Here is a 25,076-nt window from a genome sequence, read left to right as displayed (position 1 = left end):
CAGCACCTGAATTTGACTGAACCACGAAAATGGACCCGCAGGGCAACCATGTATAAATATTAGTGCGCATGCCCAACATTTCGTCGCCTATTTTTGCTTTGGCACGACAGCGCCACTTACAGGCCTGGCATACATTTTGCAGCGTTTTCATGCATTCGTGTGGATGATCACATTTATTTTACGTCTCCGTCTTTACGACAAATGTTCTGGAAAATATTAGCGTTTCGTGTTCGTTTTGACTTCGTGTGGACGGGGCCATAGACAGGTATTGGGTATCGCAGGCTAACAAGGAACCCAAAAGACTGCCCATTCCTAAGGGGCGGACCCGTTTGTCTGGTTCAATCTGCATGTTTTCTAAGCTAAAACAAGGCTGTGTTTTTGTTCCACTCTAAAAAGCCTGGAACTCAACGCTATTTCTGACATTTTGGATTGAAAAATCTTTCTGAATGGAAACGAACTTGAAAACAAAGTCCAGTAGATTGTTTGTTTTTTTTAAACTTTTTTTTTTAATGACTATGACCTGGATGACTGAGAAACTTCACCAGCATCATTTCTAAACTCTTCTATTTTTGTGTGTTGCCTTTTTGCCACAGCAGTGGACTTTTCTCTTTCTATTTACGTGCAGCATTTTGAACTGTTGTGCTATAAAATAACTTTCTTTAAGTCTAATTTACTGTCAGGCAGTGAGAAGAATGTTTAAACTTTTTACAGTTGAAGTAAAATTCCGGTACAAAGAAGAGTTTGTATGATTCGTGTTTTATCCTAACATTTTATTTCTCTTTTCATTCCCCAGAAAACACCTGAGGATGTGAACAACTTTGACCCAGATTTCACGCAGGAGGAGCCCACCCTCACACCCATCGATGACCCCATGATCCCTTCCATCAACCAGGAGGAGTTTAGAAACTTTTCCTTCACTTCACCAGATCTACTGGTGATCTGATTGGCTCCCCTATCCTCCAATCCTGTACTTTGCCCCCACTTTTTCCCTTCCTGTGTCTGCAGCTATTCCTTGTACTTGGTCTTTGCTCATCGCCCAGAAATGTGGGGAAATGTGTGTGAAGAGGAAGCAGATTCTGAAAGCCTTTGACAATTCAGCAAGAAACCAGATGTAACTGAACTCCTATGCACTGATGGGATCCTGGACATCTCCGATTGAGACTTTTTCTTGGTTTTTACTGTCAGGTGCCTTTATTGGCCATTCAAGTGTCTACAGGATGTATTTGAGATGCTGTTGCATTGAAACAATTACTTCCGTTCAAGTCTTCAAATGAAATGCACTTTTAAAAAAAACCAAAACATTCATTTTCACTGTGTCCAATTTTTGCTCCGGCTCTGAACAGAAACACACGAGTCAGAAAACAGAAAGCCAGTTTCACACAAATCCTGCAGATTCCAGGAAAAGTCAGAATACCAGTTAAATCCTGGAAAGACTGACTGAAGCAGATGAAATAGTTTTTCAGTGATGCATCCCCCTTCTGGAAAAACACACAGACTGGAGCACACTGTTTGAATAAGTTTCCCAATATGTTTAAAAACCTTAGATTTCGGATGAAGCTAGAAACACAGCTGCTCTCTGAGATGTTTTACTGATTAAAGCTTACAGAACAGGTTCAATAGGCTGGACTCAGCCAGGTACAGATAATAGGCAGTGTGTTTTATTTATTTGGGTCACACCTAATCCAAAAGCTCCCCTTCTGTCTCTGACACGCTCTGTAATTTGATCAGCCGGGCATGTTGAATATGATGCAACATTTCGCCTGCCGACTCAGGCTGATGGTGAAATATCCAAAACTCTGTGGGTTTCACCATGCAGCAGCGGAGCAAAGAGAGAGTGAAAACAGTCGGTGGGATCTTGGCTGACTGAAAGGAGTCCTGGAGCTTGCGTACAGTCATTTTGTCACTCCATTTACACGCTCTCTGCCTCTGCAAACACAGCTTGGGAAAGCTTCCCGCTCGTTGGGCAGACCTCATGTTGGTAAAAATCCAAGAAATTCACAAAGGAAAAAAACTGCAGCTTAACATTTTGGTTCTGTTAGTGGAATAAAGAGCAAACAAACTGAGGGAGGAACCTCCATTACCCTGGTGCTAACTGATCCTCCTGTGTGCCCTTCAATTTAGCTTTATTTATTTTTATTGCAAACCATTATAAACAGGAAACCACACATAGTGTCACAGCTGTCGCCTTAAATCAAGACAGGAAGAGAAGAGCAACAAAGTAATTACCAGGCCTTTCTGTGCTGCTGGGTATTTATAAGGCCCTCTATGCTGATGACAGGAAGCCTGAGGTGAACTCCTGCCTTAAACTGAGCAGACATGATCAAACCTGGGCGTCCAGGACACAGGCTTCTCTTGCTGGTGAAAGGGAAGTCTGGAGGCTCTACATGTGTTAGTCTCCTCAGCCTCACGCTCTGTGAAGGATGACCAACTGGCAGCTTGGGGTGGAAAAATGTCTCCTTGCATCCTGAGCTTCAAAACAGATGGTCATTCCCACTCCAATTCAAATCTGAAATGAATACAAAGTTTTACAAATCACTATGTGTTCTTTTAGCCCACTGTGTGCTGAGGTAGGTAAGAAAATGATCAGAACCAATTTGGGGCTTATTGCCTCTTTCTGCTAATAACTAGTTGTGACAACCTTAGCAGCCAGAATCCTTATCGGACATATATGGAGGATGACAGAAAGCCTTTTGCAACACTTTGAATTATAACTTGAATTCAGCCATCTTATTTTAAGCGTAAGAAGTCTGATTAATCCAGTTGAACATCCTCCTAATGATCTGCAACTGCCGTCTTGTAGAGTGTTTATGTTGCAAAAAAAGCCTCCTAGGTTTTCTTTCTTGACTCGCTTGTTTGGCAGCTTCCTCAAGTTACGTTTAATAACTATTCTTTTTCACTTTGGCAGTTTTACTCAGCTGAAGGTTTATTGGATAAACCCCTAAAGCAGTTTGTTTTTTACTGAGAAAGAGAAATAAACTGTGAGCAGCAGTTGAATAAAATGTCTTGTCGATGTTTGGGGATAAAAAGGACACCAGATGGAGAAGATAGAAGGACAACTGGAGCTGAAACAACTCGTCTAAATCATGGTATGCAGAAGAACATCGCTATAGAAACGCCTCTAATGTAAAACACCTTAAAAACCTAAAACACTTTAACCGAGGGAACAACTCATACAGAAACACCAGTTGGACTGAGACCATCTTGTGTCTTAAGTTAAGCTGCAACATGCAGAGAGCATGGATTCACTCTGTTATACATGATGTGGGGAACATTAATTCTCTTTCTGACAATCAAGTAACATTTAATGACTAAATCCTTCCCTAGGATTGCTGCTGACCTTGTTTTCTTCCTCAGTCTCAACCTGATTTCTCGACAATGAGTTCACTGTACTCCGATGGCCTCTGCAGTCTCCAGATCCCAATTCATTAAAGCACTTCTGGGATTTGGAGATTCTTTTAATTGGTTCTTTACGATAAAAAATGGAGCAAAACTGTGAAGGAATAGTTCCAACAGGTTTCTAATGTGTGCAGCGAGGCTTTAATGGAGCTCTCACTAAAATACAGGTCAAATCTGAAGCCAGCATAATGTAGTAAAACAGCCAGTGGAAAAACAATATCTTTTATATTTTTCACCCTTTGTACTTGTTGTGAAATCACGCAGAGCATGCTGGTGCATTGCTGTTTGAGATGCAAACAATTGTTTCATTATTACGGCAACAAAGCAGTTCTTCATTTAAGCGCCTCCCTCTCAAATATGTGTTAAAGGTGATAAAACATTTACAGGAATAAGTTCTCCCATGAATCAAAACAACAGGTGGTCTCCTCTTTGTTTGATAATGTTGAGACCTTGCACTGCGGCTTTATCTGACTGGGATCAGATTCTCTGCAGCACGGGAGAGGCTTTGGTTTCAACCTCATAGTCCCTGAAGCACAACATTTATTAGCATCATAAAATGGATCATTAGCATCTCTATGAAAAGTTAACACTGACTTGTAACTTCTGGAATCTGAGTCAAATAGCCAGCTTTGCAAAATCTCCATAGTAATTATCAAACCTGCACCAGCTGCTCTATTCCAATAAAGGACTTCATACAGAAAACTGAGTGTAAAATGTAGATTTTTTCCAATTGGTTTAAGTATCACTAGGTTGATACTTGATATGCTTTGATAAATAATTCACAAACAGAAAGAGGTTATGATTCAAATGCAAGTCCAGCTCCGCAGTTTTCTTAAAAAAGATTCCTCTTATTCATTAAAAGAATACAGAAAGGGTTTCTGCTTTATTAAAGAATGTTCCTTGTTGTGATCTACCCCTGCTGATCAATTTTAACTTAAGTTTTTCTGTTCCAACAAAAAACTGAACCTGAAAATCTCAGAACTGTGAAAAAACTGGCAGTATGGGGCCTGATGAGAGCTTAATTTATACTGGACAGGATGACAATGTTTCACACAAACAATATCCAATTTTAGGCTAATTTATTTATTGACTTTTGTTTGAGCTTGGAAAAATATTTTAGGGACACATGACCTTTTTCTAATGAGTTTAGACTGAGATCAGCCCCTCCTGTTGTAAAGTTTTCTAAAACTAAAACGCATAACAATGCCTTTCTTTGAAATAAACTTTGCTGATCCTCAAAATAGTTTAACTTATCTGCAACAGCTATTGAGAAACACTCAAAAGTGTGTCAACTGCTGCCTTTATCTCTTTCAACCTGATTGATGTCTGGCATGTTGTGATACTTTCTAGATGCTCGAGGCTACCTCATGCTGTCGGACAGGTTCTGCTCAAGTGATGTCTTCATTTTGCAGGTCAGGCAGAAACAAGACCTGGGCGTGGTCTGACAAAATAAACAAAAACTGTTCTTGATCAAATTGCAGGGAAATTTACATTTTCACATTTAAACTTCTCTTTTTTATTTGCAGACTCCAGTTATCTTTTTTATATTAAAACTTATTACAATAGATGTTAATATAACAGATATCTCTATACGTTTTAATTAGATATAACTTTTCTTTTTTCTTGTATTTGTTTTATGAATCAGACGCATTTCCTGTGCGCGTCCCCGCTGTGAAAAAGCATGTGACTGCGCGGCCCCGCGGCTCTCCCGGCAGCGGGCGGAGTTAGCGCGTGCCTTCAGGAGGCAACATTGTCTCGGCAAAAAGCACTTATCCAGCGTGGCACTAAATTTTCACAAGAACTAACCAAAGACTCAATTTTTAAGCAACGAAGAGTTTTATTTTTTGGACCAAGCCGACACGAAGGGAACTCTTATGTGACCAAACCAAGGATTTGCGGGTTAACTTCAGTAAAAAAAGTGACATTTTGGTTGATTTCTCAACGCAAGCGGGTCCGGTTTGACACCGATAGAGAGGCTCCACTCCAGCTCAGCCGTCCTGACATGGACACAGTGATCATACCTGAAAAGAAAAGGTAAATTTCGCAGCTAGCTGATGCTCGCGTCTGGGATCAGTCGGGTTTTCTGAGGATGCGTTGAGAGCGTTTTGTTTGGAGTCCATTTTACTGTCAGCCATGACATTATGGCCTCAATTTCAAGGTTAACGGCTGGTTTCCTCTCTTCATTCGTCTCGCTAGCAATGCTAACACGTTAGCATGGCGGCTAACCGCTCCTTACTAGTAAAAGCTGTTGATTTTAAACAGCTTATCGCCAATAGACTGTCATTTAAGATTATCTGTAGTTCTCTCAATTAATCCAGTTTACCTTTATTTCTGGTTTAAGTGTTTAATCTCTGTTTGATATATTCGTTGGAACTAGCTTTTTCTGATAGCTTTTTATTTGTTTCATTCAATAATCCATCTGTACAGGTGTTTGGGTTGATCTTCCCGGGAACAGCTGCCAAAGTCTGGAGCAGCGTTTGGGAATCTGCTGAAATGTTGTTTGATCAAATAAGTAGGAAAAACTGGCATTTGTTCGATGGTTTATTATTAGTCACCTGTACTGAAATAAAGTCGTTTAATGGATTACATCTGTAAAGTGCTTAAAGCCCATATAAGTGGCTGCTATTGGCCTGGATGGTGATCACGGCCGTGTAGCGGGTGAAGCTTCCCGAAATAAGTGAACTAGTTTCCGATTAATGATCAATGGAAGAGGTTAAAACCACCGGGATCACTTCTAACTGCTCCTAAAGATTTTGGATAAACTTTCTGCCTTTTTTTTTCTTGGGTGTAAAATCGTGAAATTATCTACTATTATCTGTTTATATACACAGTCACTATCTAAACCAGGCAGTTTGAATCTTTCGTTTTTCATAGTGTTTTAATGTGTGTGAATATATTTACATATCTTTGTTTTGTGCATATTTATATAAAGATAGATTAAGTTAGGTATAGCCTGGTAAAAGGCATTGATGCAGGATTGTCATACTTTTTTTTTTTTTGATTAAACCCCTCAAAACTAATGAACCCCACTGTTTATTTATTGAATTAAAAACTTGTATATTGCTTTATTTCTTCATATTTAAAAAAAAATCAGTGAAAATACATGCATTTATTCTGTAATGCATAAATGTAGCATAATGAATCTCAGACTTCTGTTTTTTTTTTTTTTTTTTTTCCTAAACCATTTCGTAAAAAAACATTCAACACCTATTCCCTTTAGGGTTGGGAATTGATAAGATTTTCATGATTCCGATTCCCCTATCGGTTCTGTGAAAAATTTGATTCCTTATCAATTCCGTTTAATTAAAAAGCTTTATTTTACAATTTCAGGAAATAAACTCATCTCCCCCTAATTTAAATTAAGGAGCGTCACCTTTCTCTCACTCCCTGAACTGCGGAGCAACTTCGTAGCATCTTTTGTTATATCCATTGCAATAGCTAGAATCATGTCAGAATACCAGCTACCAATAGTTCTAATTAATTAGCTGGATTAACGAAAGAGGGGCTCTAACTTAATAACACTAAAGAGAAGTAGGAAATTGGTTTATTTGCAGAAATGATATATGATTTGATAGGAACCACGTTAAGCACAGCCAGTCATTTAAAAAAAAATAGCTACAGCAGAGTTGCCTTCCATGCTGGTCGTAACTTTAGCTTCTGTTCGGAAGCATCAAAAACATGGTATTCGCTTAAATGTATGCCATGTTGTATGCGCAGGTGTTTCTGCATGTTGGATGTATTTCCTCCTGTGGATGTAATTGCCACTTTGCAATGATTTCAAAGCACCTTGTTTCCATCTTTCTCTTCCATAAAATGAAGCCAAACTTTCGATCGCTTTACCCGATGGGGTGCCATTTTTTTTGTTTTGCTTTTCTAGACTTACACCTGGTCACGTCGTACTTGCTTACTGAATGCCGTGTGCGTAACTTGCGTAAAAAAAAAAAACGCAAGTCGTGCTGCCCAGAGCTAGGCTCTGGTGCTGCCTGGAATCGATAAGAGAATTGTTAAGCAAATGGTGCCATGGAATTGGAACACACGGAACTGGTACTTAACAGGAACTGGTTTTGGATTCCCATCCCTAATTCCCTTATCTTGTTAGTTCTCTAAATGAAATATTAATATCTGCAATTTGGATCTTAATGTTTGTTGGAATTTCTTGCCAGTAAGGAAAAGCCTAGTTTGTGAATAGTCAAAAAATAGTTGGAAAATCTAGATAGATGTGTGGTTATGAAAAAAGCACAAGACGTCAAGTGTATTTTTCACATACATTAGACTTTAAGAAGGTGTTTTGGAGCATTGAAATATAAGTAAAGTTATAAAACAGCCACACTTTCCAAACACTTTTAGGCTAAATAAATGCTTCTAATAAATCAGTTATAATTTATTTTTACACTGTGTCTAATGACAGTTTGTTGGACTCAAGTTAATGATGTTGATTTAAACTGTCTTTTTGCTACAGCACAGTTCCAGGGCGTTTCTGAAATAAGAAAAGTGTAATTCAGTTTAATCGGACAGATGTCTTCTTCAAATCCATCAGTTACCGTTTTGATTAAATTGAGTTTTTCACTGGATGCAAACATTCTTTCAAACTTTAGCACAAACACTGGAACCAAGTACTGTGCAAGTCCAACTGTAAAGAGAGGAGCTGTTTTCTCAAGTTATAAGCCAAGCCCAGTAACCTAGATGTAACTGGAGCTAACCTGCATTGGTTTTGTAGACATGCTTCAATGAATAATCGGGCTATACTCACTATAAAAATGACAAACCTGTCTGTGCAAGCTAGAACTATGCAAACACCTTAACCCTTTGGTTTTTTTGTGCTTTTTGCGCTGAATTTATTAGATAGGGTGACACATCTAATGCATTAGTTTTACATTAAAGATGTTGAATGTCCACAGCCTGCTATGTCTTTCAGCCAAAATAGGTTGTTGAGGTTTTAGAAGTGGTGAAATCTGTGGCGACAGGCTACCTAAGCAGCATCGATCTGCTGTAGAAAAAAATCAGAGGTGGCTATTACGCTAAAATTCAGACTCCTAGTAGTCATAGAAGTAATGTTGAGGCCAAAATAAATTTCTTGTGGTTTTGAAAGCTGTTGCAAATTGCTCTCTTGCATTTTTGATGATGTGCATTAACCAGTTGAATTGCAGTTATGTTCAGTAACAAAACTCTGAAACAATTGAAATTTCCACCTAAAAGTCTTTGTAAAAAGATTTCAAACATAATAAAAGCAATATATAAACATATTAAAGCTCAGCCTCCCAGATCCTTTACTTTATTCCAACTGTTGCATTTATTCTGTCAACCTGGATGAGCGGCCATGGGTGCCTGCCGCTCTCTGGACTTGAAATTTGAGCCTCTGTTTAGGTGAACACGATCTTTGATTACAATAAATATGCTTTCGGCACGGCCCGCTGTTTCAGGCCGCTTTGGTTTAGTGTTAGCTGGTTTCTTCGTTGTGTCTTGATAATACTCATCTCATCCCTTAATCACTGGGGCATGACGTCAATGGGAGGAGCCACATGTGTGGTGGTGCTCTGCTTGGCAATTAGCAGGTTGCTCAGAGGCATCCAGGCAGCAGACGAGTTGGAACAGGAAGTAGAAACAGACTAGTTGTGGGTGCAGAGCACAGATTCATTGTGGTTTGTGTTCTGAACGACAGGCGAATTACCTACTTTTTTTTTTTTTTAACACATTACAGTAAATTATGGTAGAAATATACAAAAGACAACCAATGTGGATTTCTTGGGTTCCCACTAAGAGCTCAGACTGTAGATCACTAATAATTTTATGGGATAAAAAAGGCTAAAAGGCAATAACAGATAAACATCAGCTCTATTTAAAATGTGTAATGCTCCATAAACGTTTGCCCCCCCGCTCTGTGATAAATTAAGCAGACTGGAAATCATTTTCAGAATGTCTCAAACAATGAAAGGAAGGATGCATGGTGAAATAGAGCAGCGCATCTTGTCCTCCAATTGCTGGACATCGGTTGGGAATCATTTAACGATAATTTTGCTTTTCCTTCCTCACATTGATGAGTTAAACGGTTTGTTTCAGTCAAGCGTCACGTTTTTGTCCTTGTGTCCGTTGTCTGTGCAAACCTCTTCAGTGACCTTACAGATTTAGCTACCATCGAATAAAGAGTTGAAAGGAAGTAATGATGTCCCAGCTTACAGTGAAATTCTTTAGATCCCACAGTCGGTTTTCATTTGGTTGAAAATGAAAGTTTTTGGGTGACGACATGTTGAGAGCTGGAAGGAAATGTTTCTTCACTTTGAGGTTGATTTGTACAGTAGGAGTGATCAACTGAAAGCTTTTAATCTTAGCTTGTTGAGGGATTCATAATATAGCTCACTATTAGTTTTTATCTTTCGGCTTAAACTTTGCTTAAACCGCAGCTGGATTTTTTTCTTTTGATGTATACTTAAACGTCGCATTTTCTTAATCAGACAATCATTTGTGAACTCACTTTAGTTATTAGTCTCTTAATCATTTTGTTTTAAAACAGACTGGGATTTATTTTGAAATATGAAGTAGCATCAAGTGCCAAACTTTCCAAACACACATCAGTTTGAGGTTAAAAAGCAATTAAAACTTTTATTTTGTTTGAAAAGAACGTTATCGTATGCTAAACCTTAATAAAAAACTCCAGAAGACAACACGTTTAGTTTAATTTCAAAGATCTATGTTTATTGGAGCTTAAACATGGAAACAAATTTCCTGGTCAAAAGCAGACAGGTTTTTCTGTTTGTTTTAAAAGAGCAGCTGCATTCTTGGCTTTATATTGGAAAAAGTTCACGAGGAGATCACTCTCAACTCTAAGGAGTCCTGATAGGTATTTGTTGTTCATTGAGAAAAGGTCTTGTGGCACAGGTATAAGGATCCAAATGGAAACAGCATCAATTGCTGCTTTTGGCAGTGCTGCGTACTCTGTTGCTACTGACAACCAATAAGCTTCCAGCTCACATTTAGAGAAAGTAGACAAGAGATCTTGAGCAGGGTGTCCTGCAGCTCTGATGAGACGTGATGCGCAGAGAAGGTGGAGACTGGTTGGGATTTCCGAGATGTCGGAATTTGAAACTTTCTTGGAGGGCTCTGAAATGCGAGGCAATAATCGGCTCGTAGTTTGAAAGGGTAACGCTCCATAAAGTCCTCCCGCTCTGGGAACATTTCAACACTTTCTCCCTCCACTTGCACAGCCCACCGCTCCAGCTTTCTCTTAAATGCTGTGACCTTAACAGAGAGAATAAAAAAAAAAAAAAGAAAAACCATAAGAAAATGTATGTCTGGGCTGAAACAATTATTCAGATTATCTGTAACTTATTGATTATTGAAATAATTTAGTAATCTGTTAAATGTAAACTTGAGTATAGAGACTAAAATGTGCCTTAAGCTGACTGAGCAACCCACTTAGAGCTGTAATTATACCAAAATTGTAAAGAAATGTGTAAACATTTTAGAATTAATATTTGAAAAAAAAAACTTTTCATCTGTCAATATGCTCTATCCAGAAATCCACAAGTGCAAAAGTTTTCATTTATTAAAGTTTAATTTATATTAATCTAACAAATAGTTGACAGATTAATCAAGTAGCAAAATAATCATTAGTTTGGGCCTTGTAGGAACAAGTTTAAGCTGTTTAGTTTGTCATAACTCTGGCTAAATATGCGAGGCTCGTAATCCACTTTGGGTCTGTCAGATAATGAGTGGGGTGAAACCAAGAGTCTGATTTAAAAAAAAAAAAAAAAAAAGTGGACCTCCTCACGCAGTTCAAAGATAATCATTAAATTTTCCCATGAGAAAGTCACTGTGGACCAAGCAGTGACCAAGCAAAACTTTCAGTTTTGGATTAAAAAACCCCAAACAACTCTGATTTCATGAGGTTATTCTTTCTGGTTTTTCTGACTTGAAACTCAGAAAATATATGTCTATTTATAAAAAGACACAATCAATGATGAATGTTCAGAGTATTTATTGTTTTTGATTTCCTGTGTTTAGAATGGAATGGAGAACCAAAAACAGTTTTATAAAAGCAGAACCAGAGGCTAGTTTTTAAATTAAGTGCAAGTTATCAGAGTTTACATCCTTGCACATTTCTGAATTTCAGTCAAAATGTATATTACTGTATGTCTGATCTTTTAAACATCTATTTTCACCTTTTCCAAACTGTAACAAGGCATCAATTAGAGACTTTTGTTTTACCGTAGTTTTCTGAGCTCTGGTTTTCAGAGAGCGCTGATCTGCAAACGCTATTGACTAATTTTGGCTTCTAGAACTAGAAGATAAAAGTATTCTTTCACACTTTTTTCCTACCTGGCCTGTAAGCAATCATTATTTATACATATGGGTATGACGTTATTTCAAAACAAAGATGAAATGTTTAGAGTTGTTTAAATTGCTATATCTTATAACAGCTAGCTTTAATCAGCGGGAACAGAACTCTCTGTAGCTTACCTTTAAGATTTGCAGAAAGGTGGCAGCCTTTCTCATAAAGAAATGTACCAGAGAAACATTCCCGTTTAATTTTTAACCTTCCTGTTATCTGGTGTAAATCCTGCTCTCTCTCAACCAGAAATGCAAACCCATCTCTTATTTTGTTGAAAATGCATAAAATACGCCAGATAAAGTGCTTCCTCCAAACGCTTTTATTAAACAGCTCACTGACAGGGAAAGTGGGAGATTTTTAAATGTTTCTCCCTCAGTGAAAACTTCCACACCGAGCTAAATGGTCAGTTTTTTTCCGATCAGCATATCTCAGGTAAGTGCTGATCAAGCTTAAAGTAAATTGATTCCAGTCACAAGCTCAATTATTAGTGCATCTGAACCAGACTGTGCTGTAAAGGACCTTATCATGATGACAGTATGTCCGTAGTTAAAAGAATTTGGAAAGAAAACATATTTGACGTACTTAATTGTAACAGAATAACAGAAAACATGTTTTGTTTGTCTGTCTTTGGCTGTCCCGAGAGCGTAGCAGTGTTTCTACGCACTGGATTATATAATGGGACCATGTTTATCGTCACACTGAGCAGGACAGTGAGATAGGAGAGCAGCACTCTTCTAAAATAGGTCAGCCCAGAGTAACAGAGTACAAAAACAACACTGGAGGCACTGGTCAAGGTGATTCTCATGCGGGGCCCTTTTCCCTTCTAACCTTTTATCCAGTTGATCATGAATTCAGCCTCTAACTTTGATCACATACTGCTGTAGTCCAGAATGCAAACTAAAAGATTTGAATAAGAGAGAGTTGTTTGCTTTGAATGCGTGTGAAGGGATCCCCTGCTGCTCTTTATGATGTTGCTTTTATTGCATATTTGTGAGCTAAATCAGATAAATGATTATTAGTATTTGTTAAAGTCTGCATAATGGGAAAAATCAGCTTCCTTGTCTGTTTGGAGTTTCCACCTCATAAAGACACAGTTACCAGCTGAATTGACTCCTTTACGGTAGATTTATATGTTCAGTTGTTTCTGCAGAATATTTTCTTGTGTCTTTTGCACAAAAGATTGGTTTTTAGTAGATTGTGGTCTTTGAATTTGAATGCAAGCCAACACTTATCAGTGGTTACTGTGGGACCAAAGTGACTGGGGGTGTTTAGAGGTTAGACTCTGCCACCTGCTCACAGTGGCCCCTGTAATAGCTCCAATGTAATACAAATGTCATTTTATCAGGGATTCAAGTTATTGATTAATGAATTAATCTTAATTTGATTGATCCTATCAATCCACTGAAAATTAATTGATAAGCACCCAGTTTCATAAAAACGTAAGTTTTTTTCTCTTGTATGAAGTTGATCATAAATTTACCGGTAAGTTGATCTTAAATAGCATGAGCTAAATATTTCTTTTTACAATATCCCGAAGATATTACCTTTCCAAACTATTATTGAGCCCCCCAACAAAATCAAAATAAAAAAGCAGATTTCTACATTACACCAAGACACAAACCTATCTAGTTACTGACTTAAAAAAAGACATAATATATGTGAAACAATGCACAGAAAAGTAGAATTGTCATTAAAAGATGGGGAATGTTGCTTCAACACCCTGTCAGACTATTTCCCAAATTGCTTTTTCTATGAAGTGAATGCTAACTGTAATTTAGCTCTGTTATAGTCTGATCCAACAATCAGTGCTGGAAGATAATGTGTGCCGTTAGTAGCACTTTTAAGCACGTGGTTCTGATTTCTCTTTGAAGAATGTTAAAATTTGGCTCTATGAATGAACTAACAAAACCCTTCTCCATTTACAGTGCTTATTGCGTAATGCCCTCTAGGGTTGTCACGATACTAAACTTTTCAACTCGATACCGATACTAAGTAAAATATTCGATTCTCGATACCCTTTTCGATACCACAAGAATAAAAACAAAGACTCTAAAATTCAACAGAAATATTTTCATTACTAAAAAAATACAAGAAATAAAAAAACAACAAGAATAATATTTTGAGGTTGTATGCTGTGCACAATATTAAGCAAGCTTGATACAAAAATTAAAATTAAGTGTTCCTTCCTTGGCTTTGTTTTGCAGACATAACAATGACACTAGCCAAACCAGTTAAACAAAAATAATATTCAGCAGCTGCACAGAATTATTCAATCACACAGTGTTCAGAAAGTGCATTTTCCACTATTCTGCTCTTTAGATGGCTGTATCGATACTTTTGAAAATGAGTATTGTATCCGGATACAACATTTCAGTATCGATACTTTTTTGAGTGTCGATACTTTTGACAACCCTAATGCCCTCTAATTCAATTCAGTTTATTTCTATAGCGCCAATTCACAACACATGTCATCACAGTTCAACCAGATCATACAGTCAAATTGATTCAAAGTTTTCTATCTAAGGAAAACCAGTTGATTGCCTCGACTCATTGACTCAAAGGCAATCCCTCACACTAAGCATGCTTGTAGCGACAGTAGAGAGGAAAACCTTCCTTTTAAAAGGAAGAAACCTCCAGCAGAATCAGACTTGGTGTGAGCGGCCTTCTGCCGAGGCCGACTGGGGTTCAAGGAGACAGAAGCAGAGATACACTTTCTATCATCACATCCTCTCTTTCCTAACACAGCAGACAGGTTACTCCGCTTTGCCAAGTAGCTCTGCTAAATAGGCGCTAATTAGGTAACAACTTAAGGAGTTCATCGTGTTTATTTTAAAATGGAACAAACTATAAAGTGCATTCTGCATCATAAACAGTGTCTGAATTAGGACTGAACGATTTTGTCAAAAACTCCAAATTGCGATAATTTTCAACCAATATTGCAATTTCCTTTGCACTAAGCATAAGCACGTCGTTTTACTCCAGTAATTCAATTTTTTTATGACCTTAAAAGCCTGCTTGTCCAGAATCCAGTTTTTTAGGACTTTACTGTAACATTTCCAGGAAACAGTTCTTACTTCTACTATAATGCATACTCTAGGTGCAAGCTGCAACTCTTTTTTTTTTTCCCTTTTGTGTGACAGCATACCCACTTTAATCATTTTACCGCCACCTAAAGGGCTGGAGGGAGAAATTAAGTGTCTTACTTTTAAGTGTATTGACTAAAAGTTTTGTGCCTTTGTGATTTGAAAGTTGCATTTTTCTAAATTGTGATCATATTGCAAATGCAATTAATTGCACAGCAATCAGTCGATCAGTTAAGTTTTAGCATGTCTCCGCTTAAGCATTGCTTCTCTTACAAATACCAGTATGGCTCTACTGAAGAATAAACAACTCGCGGTAGCAGTACAACACTGGAAACAAACTCTTTTTGAGCAGACTTTATCAGTTAATTGGATAGAGCTAATTTTAATCCAATAAATAACAAATATTTTTAAGTCTATATTGTTAACATCCCTGGTTTTTATGCGAATGCAGCTTGGCGGAAAAGCATCAAAAACAGAAAAGACAAAGACTGCCAAATGGGTTATCAATTTTTTTTTTTTTGCTGTGTTCGTTTATCTGTCTGAAGTTTTTGGATCAGTGCCGTTTCATTTAACAGCTGTTAGTAACTTCCTGAGAGACAAAGCCCTGCTCAGACCTGACGGAGGTTTAACCTCAGTGGACCGATTATCTTTGTTGTCAAGCGGTTCACACATCCCACTCATGTAATGGAAACTTTTAGTTTTAAACCTGAAGTCTGCTGTTGCTCTGCCAGCTGATTTAATCGGCGTTACGCTCATTTTAATGTGCCGCTTTATTTTCTGCATGGGAAGGACAGAATAACAATAACGCCCTTGGTCGCTGCTGTAAGTGCACACCAGATCGATTTTAATTGGATGTGCATTTCAAGAGCTTTTGAACTGATGTACATTCAGTTCTGGTGCATCTCCAGTGTTGGCTTAATGTGTTTAGGTTTTTTTGTGTTGGTTTCAGGGAACAGAAGGAGCTTTACAGTAAAAATTCAGAATCAACACATGACTTGAAAGCAAAGCACTTTAAAGCTTGTCCTCGTAGGCCGTATCGGATCATTTGAAGCCTGCTTCAAAGGGTGTTTATCTGAAGATCTTTATGTGGTGTCACATTAACTAGGTTATTGATATTGCATAATGAGAATATTCTGGGTAATTATCCTGCAGATAAAATGTGTGTTTCCCTCTTCTCTGTTTCTCATTGCTTGTTTCATAAAAGCTGCCAGCGTCTCAGTGATTGTTGTCTCCACATAGCTGCCAAAACAGGCTGCGCTTCCTCCTGGTAAATTACATCAGAGGCTGGGTAATGTTTCTGTTGGTTAGCAGCCAGGAAGATGCTTTTAAATAGCTGTATGTGGAAATAAATCTTTATAACAGAGGCTGTTTGTTGAGCCTTTTGCTGGGGTGTTTGACAGACCAGGGACCTCAGAAATGTCCTGGTTTAACAGCAGAGATGCTTCTTTTTGTCGGAAACCCATCATGAGTCAAGGTTGTGATTAACCCCTCGCCTGTCTCCATGCAGGGTGAGTTCGGAGCGCAGAAAGGAGAAGTCAAGGGATGCAGCGAGATGCCGGCGCGGGAAGGAGTCGGAGGTGTTCTACGAGCTGGCCAAGCAGCTGCCCCTCCCCCAAAGCACCAGCTCCAGCCTGGACAAGGCGTCCATCATGAGGCTGACCATCAGTTACCTGCGCATGCGCAAACTGCTCTGCATTGGTCAGTACCTGTTGTTCTAGAAGAGGGTAAACGGCTCAGTGTCATGGCTCACTGCTTGGTCTTCAAGGATATTCTATTATTACATTCGACATTTGAGTCAAGGATGCGGAGCACGTCTTAAATGTGTGGCGCTGCCGTGCATTAAACTGAAGCCCATCACTGGGAGCAAAAAATAGCAGCATCTATTGATAAGTTGGTCAATAGTTGGGGTCAGAGGTGATGTTTTCGGCTAATCTGGTAGATCTGGGCCTGAAATACATTCCTAGATTTACATTTAATAAACCGGAAATGTTTCCAAGTGCAGAACAGACGTCTTTTCTATAACGAAAAACAATTATTTTCCATTAAAAAAACAAAACGCTGTGAAAAACTTTGATCCTAATAGATATGTATTCTTTGTATGTTCAGCAAAGCCAAAGATTATTCCTTACTATAAAATATTCATTAGAACAAAGAAATGATCTTGTAAACGAAACCAAAGTAAGACCAGCTGTAGTTTGCGCCATTCTGTGCAAACAAAACACACATTTCAGATAAGTTGTTCATTGATTGGTCCGAAAAGTGTAGGAGGTTGAAAAGATTTGTGTTTTTGCTGGGGGGTACAGACACCAGCATGCAGCAAATCCAGGATGTGCTCTCTTCGTCCTCTGGCATGGGAGCTGCCTTGGAGCTCGTCTGCCTGGCTGTGTGTTTCCTGGACGGGGCCGCCTTTTACAGCTGCTTTTTGTATCTCTGCTTCTGTCTCCTTGAACCCCACTCAGCCTCGGCAGATGGCCGCTCACACTGAGCCTGGTTCTGCTGGAGGTTTCTTCCTGTTAAAAGGGAGTTTTTCCTCTCCACTGTCGCTACAAGCATGCTTAGTGTGGGGGATTGTATTTGAGTCAATGAGTCGATGCAATCAACTGGTTTTCCTTAGATAGAAAACTTTGTATCAATTTGACTGTATGATCTGGTTGAACTGTAAAGTGCCTTGAGATGACATGTGTTGTGAATTTGGCGCTATATAAATAAACTGAATTGAATTGAATTGAGTTATAGATCTATGGTTCTTAGAATCCAGCCCGCTCCCACACAAATGAGGCTTTTTATTTGCTAATGCGCTACTGCTACTGATCCTTTACAAACCTTCACCTTTTGGATTACAGCCAACCACTTTTAGGTGTTTACTGTGGGGGATTTTAGCACCGTCGACATACTTTCCTTTTTTCTGCTTTCCTTTTCTCTACGAAATTAGATTTCCTTTAAAAGGGACAGAAGTTGATATCAGATATGTGGCTTAAAGATGGTAGCTGCAAAACTGTATAGGACAAAATGCTATTAATCATTTTAATATTTGCAGATTATTTGTGATCTTTCTTGGACAAAAATCAAAATTAATGGAGAAACTGTTAAGCCAACTTAGAAAAGCCACGATCTGCAAGGTTAGGTCATCACATAGAGGGTGATGGAAGCCTTAAGCCTGGTGTAGATTAAGCCTTAATCTACACCAGCCACTGTGGTTTTTGTTAAGTTTGCATAATTTCATTTGTTCTCATCTCCCCCTCCCTCCTTCCCTCTCTGTGATCCAGATGAGCTGGTGGCAGAAGAGAAAACCGAACTCGATGAGCAGCTGAATGGCTCCTACCTGAAGGCTTTAGATGGCTTTCTCATTGTGCTGTCTGAAGATGGAGATATGATCTATATCTCAGAAAATGTCAACAGGTGCCTCGGGCTGGCGCAGGTGGGTCTGCTCGGAATATTATCACAGTCCGTTTTTAGCTGTGGTCAGGGTTATATTTGAATTTCATACAGATGTTTATAACGTTTGTTCTTAGTTGCATTTAGTTGTAGTAAATCATTCATGTGTGGCTTTCTGTTGCAGTTTGACCTGATCGGACACAGTGTGTTTGACTTTACTCATCCCTGCGACCAGGAGGAGCTGAGGGAGATGCTGGTCTACAGATCAGGTGAGCGCCGCTTCATCGTTCTTTTATGAGAAACTTCCACTTCTGTAGAACAAAGCTGTACAAGAAGAAAAAAAAAAAAAAAGCTCTGCATATGCTGACTTCATCTGAGCTGTAACTGCTCGTAACTCCACTTCCTTTTTCTTAATCTCTCGGTCCCTTTACGGTTTTATGTCTTCTCTATGCAAATGTGAGCAGCTGGTTGAGGTTATACTGAAAGTAAAGTCATAAAACCGTTGATAGATGGGATATAAACCCTCACTGTTAGAAGTGCAGCTGAGGTGACGCTTCTCTGTTTTACAACTCTCGTTTCGTCTCTGTCGTTTGGTGATGTCAGGGTCCAAGAAAGTCAAGGAACCGAGCACAGAGCGGAACTTCTTCCTGCGGATGAAATGCACCCTCACCAGCAGAGGGCGCACCGTTAATGTGAAGTCAGCCACATGGAAGGTAGGCCACCAAAAATGGATCCACCTGCAGAAATCTATTAAATATGACATGGTCCATTTGTTTCTGTTAGTTTACCGCATGCATGTTTGCTGCTGAGCAGGGTAATTAGATTTCTGTGAGCAAGATTTTAATAAAGGCTGCAGCAACTTGGTTATCCTTGGAATAATGAAATCATGCTTTCAGAAAGCTGCTCTGCTTTAAAGCCCTGCTTCTGTCTCAGTGAAGCTGAACTAGTGCGGCACATTAACTTATATGGGAAAAATGTCACAATGGGATACAGTTGTTGGGTTTCTTTTGATATATAACGTGTTAATTTAAAATAATTCAAATTATTACTGGAAATTTTGATCTGCGAATAACAAACCCTCAGATGCCTAAAGTACTAATTATTTGCGAATTTCTGAGTATGTTTAAGAAAACTTTGACTCTTATCTTTTCTTTCCTAAAACTAAAAATTTAACCCAGGATTGTTGAGTTTATTGGCAGGGGTTGACGTTAAGGATTTTTACCACTTACCCGAAGGGCAAGTGACTTTCACATTTCATTTGCCCAGAAACAATTTTTGTTTCCACAGTCTTACATAATTTATGAAGTCCCTGACTTTTAACTGACTCAGGATTAGTTTAGACAATAATAATAACATAACAGGTCACCAATTTAATATGTTTTGCTCTATAACATTTAAATGCACCTCTCCAATGTCTGAGAGAAAAAAATGTAATAAAAATTTATTAATGTATGACTTGCATCACTGTATAGAAGACTGCCATATGATTTTATTTAAACTGTGCGCATGGCATACAATAATGCCAATTTTCCTAATCCCTGACCGATAATTTTTAATCTAGGGTTATCAGGGTGGTGGGTGAAATGGGTGGAGGGTAAAATAGGTGGGGGGTGTGTTACTGTACTTAAATTTTTTTGCCTTGTTGTTTTTTAGCCTGCCAAGTCGAAAAAAATTTGTCTGATTCGCGCCAATTCCCAGACAAAAATCCCGCCATCTGGCGGAAAATCTCGCCGCTTTTTCAAATCACGCGAGAATGTGTACAAAACAACAAAAATGGCGCCGGCAACGCCGGCATTCCTTTTTTAAACGAATATTGGTGATTTAAAAGTAATTTTGAGTGATAAATAACTTTTTTTTGCGATCATTGCATTTGTCCACCGGGCAACAATTCAAAACTACTTGCCCCGGGCGATGGTTAACATCGAGCCCTGATTTGGCTCTAATGATCACTAGGAAAACCACCAATAGCTTTATTTTAGACGAGTTTAAATGTACTCATTCTTTCTTATTATCCAGAAAAGAAGTTACTGAACTATTTTTAATAGTAGTTAAATTTTTTTAATGACTTTTTGTCCATGAGGGACAATTTAACACTAAAAGCACAATTACCGTGAAAAGAGAATACAGACAAGGATTGATTCAAAATCAATCGGTAATTAAATAAATAAAGTTGCAAAGAAAAGTGAAGCCTGGCACTGAGAGCCCTATAATAGTGCATTTTTTTTACCTGCACAAAATCCACATAATGACGCTGATTTTTGTTCTTTATAGCACACAGAGAGCCTCTCTCGCTTTAGAGAGCTTTCAGCTTCTTCTTTTCAGCTGCTAAAGCTGCTGTAGTTTACAGCAAAACGTCAGAGCATCAAACGTCCTTTACATCGCTTCATGTAAAGGACTTTCAGATTTGAGACAACTTTATCCATTGGAAAAACTAAGAAATATTTGCAGCCTGGCTCATTTGACCTTGAAGCACATGATTTATCCGCCATGTTTGTTTTGAAACTTGAGCACACAGTAGATTGATAGAAACTGTCATATCTTCTAACTTATGAAGGGAAAAACAGTCGCAGCAGCTCTATAGATGGTGAACAGTCGTCAGCTCTATAGTGAACATTTTGTCTTTTAATCTTTCATTAGTTTTCTTGTTTGAAAGCTGTTATCTCTGTAGAAGTTCTGACTGAACTGTTGTTCCCGTAGGTGCTGCATTGCTCGGGTCACGTTCGTGTTCACAGCAGTGAGCAGAGCGCCGACGGCCCCAAGGAGCCACCCGTCCCCTATCTGGTCCTGATCTGTGACCCCATCCCCCACCCTTCCAACATCGAGGTCCCTCTGGACACCAAGACCTTCCTTAGCCGCCACACCATGGACATGAAGTTCACCTACTGTGATGAGAGGTTAGTTCCCATGCCGGGGAGATAGTATAGTATGTTGGCTCAGGGGGCCCTCCAATCTGACTCGCCTCAGAGCTATTTCATTCTTGGAGAAATTGAGACACCTAGTGGTCGATGGTGGTATTACAGTAAATTGATCCAGAACTTTTTCTCCTCAGGATCACCGAGCTCATCGGTTATGATACAGAAGACCTGCTGAACCGTTCTGTGTATGAATACTACCATGCTCTGGACTCAGACTACCTGACAAAGACTCACCATCACCGTAAGCTCAACATCTTAAACTCATTCAAACTGTTTCTTTTTTTTTTTCTGTCACATTTTTAAAGAGGATTTTTCTTTCTGTTATTCTTAGTTTTTACGAAGGGCCAGGTCACCACAGGTCAGTACCGGATGCTGGCTAAAAGAGGCGGCTTTGTGTGGGTGGAAACACAGGCTACTGTTATCTACAACAACAAGAACTCCCAGCCTCAGTGTGTTGTGTGCGTCAACTTTGTGCTCAGGTACTGTCAAGCGCTCAAAATCGGCTCCATTTTACAGAAGTTGCTCAGATACAACCGATTATGATCCAGTTGCTCATTTTAAGGGAAAACGGTTTAAAGTTTGAGAAATGTTTCTTTCCAACAGCGGGATCCAGGAGGACAAATTGATCCTGTCTTTGGAGCAGACTGAGGGCGTGGAGCCTGTGAAGGAGCAGCAGCAGGGTGAAGAAGAATCAGCAGCAGAGGCAAACGAGGCTTTGAAGGTGAAGGAAGAGGAGGAGGAGGAGAAGACTCCAGAGCTGGATGTGATAAAGCTCTTGACGGAGGTGGAGATCCAGCCGAAGGACTGTCTGTACAACCTGCTGAAAGGACACCCTGATGCCCTGACCCTGCTGGCCCCGGCAGCCGGGGACACAATCATCTCCCTGGATTTCAGCCGCTCCGGTTTGTTTTCTCCTCATGCCGTTAATATTCGACGACCTGGTTCCGCCTATAATCCAGGAAATTAAACGCTAAACAATGATTTTCAGGTGCAGAATCAGAGACCCACCTGCTGAAAGATGTCCCTCTCTACAATGACATAATGATGCCGTCCTCGGATGACAAGCTGACGCTGCCCATGTCTCCTCTGTCGCCCACTGAACCGCTGGACGCCTCCAACAGCGCATCTGAGGAGGCCAAACCTGACAGCTTTGTTCCCACCCTCCTGACTACACCACCCAACAAACCTTCAGAAGTACGATTCTGGCGTCTTAAGGTCGTCAGCGCGATGGTAACCGAGGACTGACCTGTAGCCTTTTCTCCATAGGTCGACAATCCTCTGGGCTTTTCTTTCCCCATGGAAACAGAAATGAACTCGGACTTTAAACTCGACCTGGTGGAGAAGCTGTTTGCCGTCGACCTAGATTCCAAAACTCCCTTCAACACAGAGGTGAATATCTATTTCCTACTAAAGATAAAAACCCAGTATGCTCTAAAAAACATACATTCTGTGGATCTTAAGTTTCTTAAAAAAAAACATAAATACTAAATTGATTAAGGCCGTGAGATTTGAGGTGGAAATGTTAAAAGGCTTTGATCCTGAACATAATTTTCCTCCCCATCAGGCGATGGAGGACTCAGAACTGGAGATGTTTGCACCATACATCTCCATGGAGGATGACTTCCAGCTGCCCTGCCTCTCCCCTGGAGAGCCTCTGCCTTGTGGACCATGCAAACCCCCGGACAGCTCCCCGGTCCTCGTCCCGCTGGACGTCCGCAGCTATCCCAGCTCTCCGTTCAGCGCACCAGAGAGCCGCACGGCTTCCCCAGCTCCACCCGAGTCCGTCTGCACGCCTCCTGCTGCCACCATCACTGCAAAAAAGTAACTTTTTCTTTCTCTCTTTTGAAGCATGTTTGCATGAAAACCTTTTTAGAGCTTGATCATATACAGAAAAGAGATTTCTAGATATCGTTGCCGTTTTCTATACCATCTGTGAGGATTAACTTCCGTGGAAATGTTCTCTGAATCCTAATAACTGCAGTATTTACACATTGGAAATGAGTAAAAATTGGAAATGTAGTCTTGAAATTGGGGAACTTTTCGACTATGAAGGGAACCCTGGTAACATTTGCTGTTTTTTGGACTTTAGAGCCCCAAAGCCGGAGCAGGAGATCCCTCTCAGAACTCTCGCTGTTCAGAATGTGCAGCGTAAACGAAAACTGAGCGAACTGAAGGAGATCATTGAACAGGTGGGGCCAACAGCTCGGAACAGTCGAGTTAAAGAACAAGACGGAGCTTAAAGCTTTATTTCTGTGACATGTTTTCCGTCTCCAGGGATCTGTGACCCAAGAACCTGAGAAGGTTAAAAAGCTGAAGGCGACAGAGATGGTAGCAGCCAGGACCGTTCTCCTCCTGCCTTCAGGTAAACACCCCACCTCCATGACAGCGTAGCTTTAAAGCCGCCAGCTGCTAACTCGTCTCTCCTGCTCCTCAGATTTGGCCAGCAGATTGCTTGGAACCACATCTGATGTGAGCAGCTCCCCCTTCACGCTGCCACACCTCACCAGCTACGACTGCGAGGTAAACGCCCCCCTACAGGGCCGCCAGTACCTGTTGCAGGGGGAGGAGCTGCTGCGCGCTCTGGACCACATCAACTGAGTCAGAACTTCCCTCTGGACTAGACTGGACACTACAATTACACCCCCTTCTCCTCGCCCTGCTAGCCCCTCCCCTCCCTACTGCCACTTATTTATGTATCTGTTGGAGTTTGACTGTAGCCCGGCTGCTGTTTGTGCACCTTATGTGATTTTTTTTTTTTTTTTTTGCAGCATTCCACAGTGACAAACAACCAGAGCAGCATCTTGGTTTTAATGTAAGGGATTCAGGCATTTTGAGAAATCAAATTTCTTCGTCTTTCTCTCTCCACCCATGGTGCCTCCAGAGGCCCCGCCCCACAGATCCTGCCCCTACTGCCAGCAGTGTATTGTAAGCTTCAGTCGCACAACTTATATTTTCTTAAAAAGAAAAAAATATTACCAGCAATATATATTAAGCCTTTTTAAAGTAGATTTAATGAAAAACGTTTTATTTTTTTCCCCTTCTCCCATACTTGTATGTTGTAGTACTCGTACTTAACAGATGTCTTTAGTCCTAAAGTCTGAACTTGTCGTTCTAAACCTGAACTGGGTTGAATGTTCTCTCCATTTATTAGCCGTCTGTGAGCTAATTACCTTTAATTGTGTAGCAGTCCAGTACATGTCACTTTATTACTTTACTGTAAGTGTGCGTTACTGTACATATACCAGGGAAATATCAGCTTTTATCTTTTTCACTTTATTTCCCTCATGCAGGATTGGGATTACTTTTTCTTCAACATGAAAATGCTTCATGTTTTCATTTAATAGCTCCTGATGAACTTTAAGGAGTTCAAATAGATGCGATTGTGTTGTTTTTTTTCCCTTCATCCTAGCAACAGTTGTGACCGAGAGAGTCTGGTTGCAGACCTGCACTGTCAGGACGCTTCATCGCAGAGCGGTAAAATGGGGTCTCCTGCACTGTCAGGGCCGCCAAGTTTTATTCAAAGCCTTCAGGAATAGCGCACAGCAAGTCTTTGCTGCCGGATTACGGTTTATGACTGTTAAACTCAGCATAGGAGCAGTTTAAATTATACAGTAAGCAAAAAATCCTAATAGGACAGCCAACCTCCATCCAAACACACTTATTTCTATGTAGCACATATGATATCTATTATTCCAGATAGGAGTTTGGTGGGGAGTAAAATTGTGCGTGTACACAAGATAACAACACTTGTTTCTGAAACAAAGCTATTTTCTTTGAAAGTCTTTAAATGAACTTCTGGGTCGAACAGCGCAGCTCTGGATCCTCGCAGTGCAGCTCTGCAGCCAGACCCCTCTCGTTGTGACCGGACAGGCTTATTTACTCAGTTAATGGTAGTTAGTTGTATTACCATTCTTCTTGCCATAGTGTTGAGTCTCTCATGCTTCGTTCTGCTGTTTAACAATAAATGGCTTTAATAAAATA

The 25,076-nt window shown here is 39.8% G+C and overlaps 2 protein-coding genes across 2 annotated transcripts in view; both read left to right on the top strand.

The window, feature by feature from the left end:
* Positions 1–2,821, top strand: part of prkcha (protein kinase C, eta, a) — a 41,676-nt gene extending 38,855 nt beyond the window's left edge. Inside the window, exon 14 of the mRNA XM_038286267.1 lies at positions 794–2,821. Coding sequence (XP_038142195.1) covers positions 794–943 — 150 coding nt within the window. The 3' untranslated portion in view covers positions 944–2,821. The remainder of the gene's footprint in view (positions 1–793) is intronic.
* Positions 2,822–5,106: 2,285 nt separating this feature from the next.
* On the top strand, positions 5,107–25,074 carry hif1aa (hypoxia inducible factor 1 subunit alpha a). The gene is made up of 15 exons (XM_038286260.1): positions 5,107–5,430; positions 16,313–16,503; positions 18,072–18,223; positions 18,365–18,449; positions 18,784–18,893; positions 20,878–21,074; positions 21,230–21,336; positions 21,427–21,574; positions 21,699–21,997; positions 22,084–22,289; positions 22,362–22,484; positions 22,660–22,916; positions 23,185–23,284; positions 23,370–23,457; positions 23,530–25,074. The coding sequence occupies exons 1-15, from the start codon at positions 5,399–5,401 to the stop codon at positions 23,691–23,693; spliced, it is 2,259 nt and encodes a 752-aa protein (XP_038142188.1). The 5' UTR covers positions 5,107–5,398; the 3' UTR covers positions 23,694–25,074.
* Positions 25,075–25,076: the final 2 nt, after the last annotated feature.

This window comes from Cyprinodon tularosa, unplaced genomic scaffold, assembly GCF_016077235.1.
Source record: "Cyprinodon tularosa strain WSP-4 unplaced genomic scaffold, ASM1607723v1 ctg222, whole genome shotgun sequence".
Taxonomy (NCBI): Eukaryota; Metazoa; Chordata; class Actinopteri; order Cyprinodontiformes; family Cyprinodontidae; genus Cyprinodon; species Cyprinodon tularosa.
The sequence above is the reverse complement of the archived record's forward strand: the minus strand, read 5'-3'. Positions and strand labels throughout refer to the sequence as shown.

Coding starts and splice junctions, on each gene's coding strand:
- hif1aa (XM_038286260.1), top strand. CDS start 5,399: ATGGACACAGTGATCATACCTGAAAAGAAAAG. Junction 21,337..21,426: donor GACAAAGACTCACCATCACC/GTAAGCTCAACA, acceptor TGTTATTCTTAG/TTTTTACGAAGGGCCAGGTC. Junction 23,458..23,529: donor CGTTCTCCTCCTGCCTTCAG/GTAAACACCCCA, acceptor CCTGCTCCTCAG/ATTTGGCCAGCAGATTGCTT.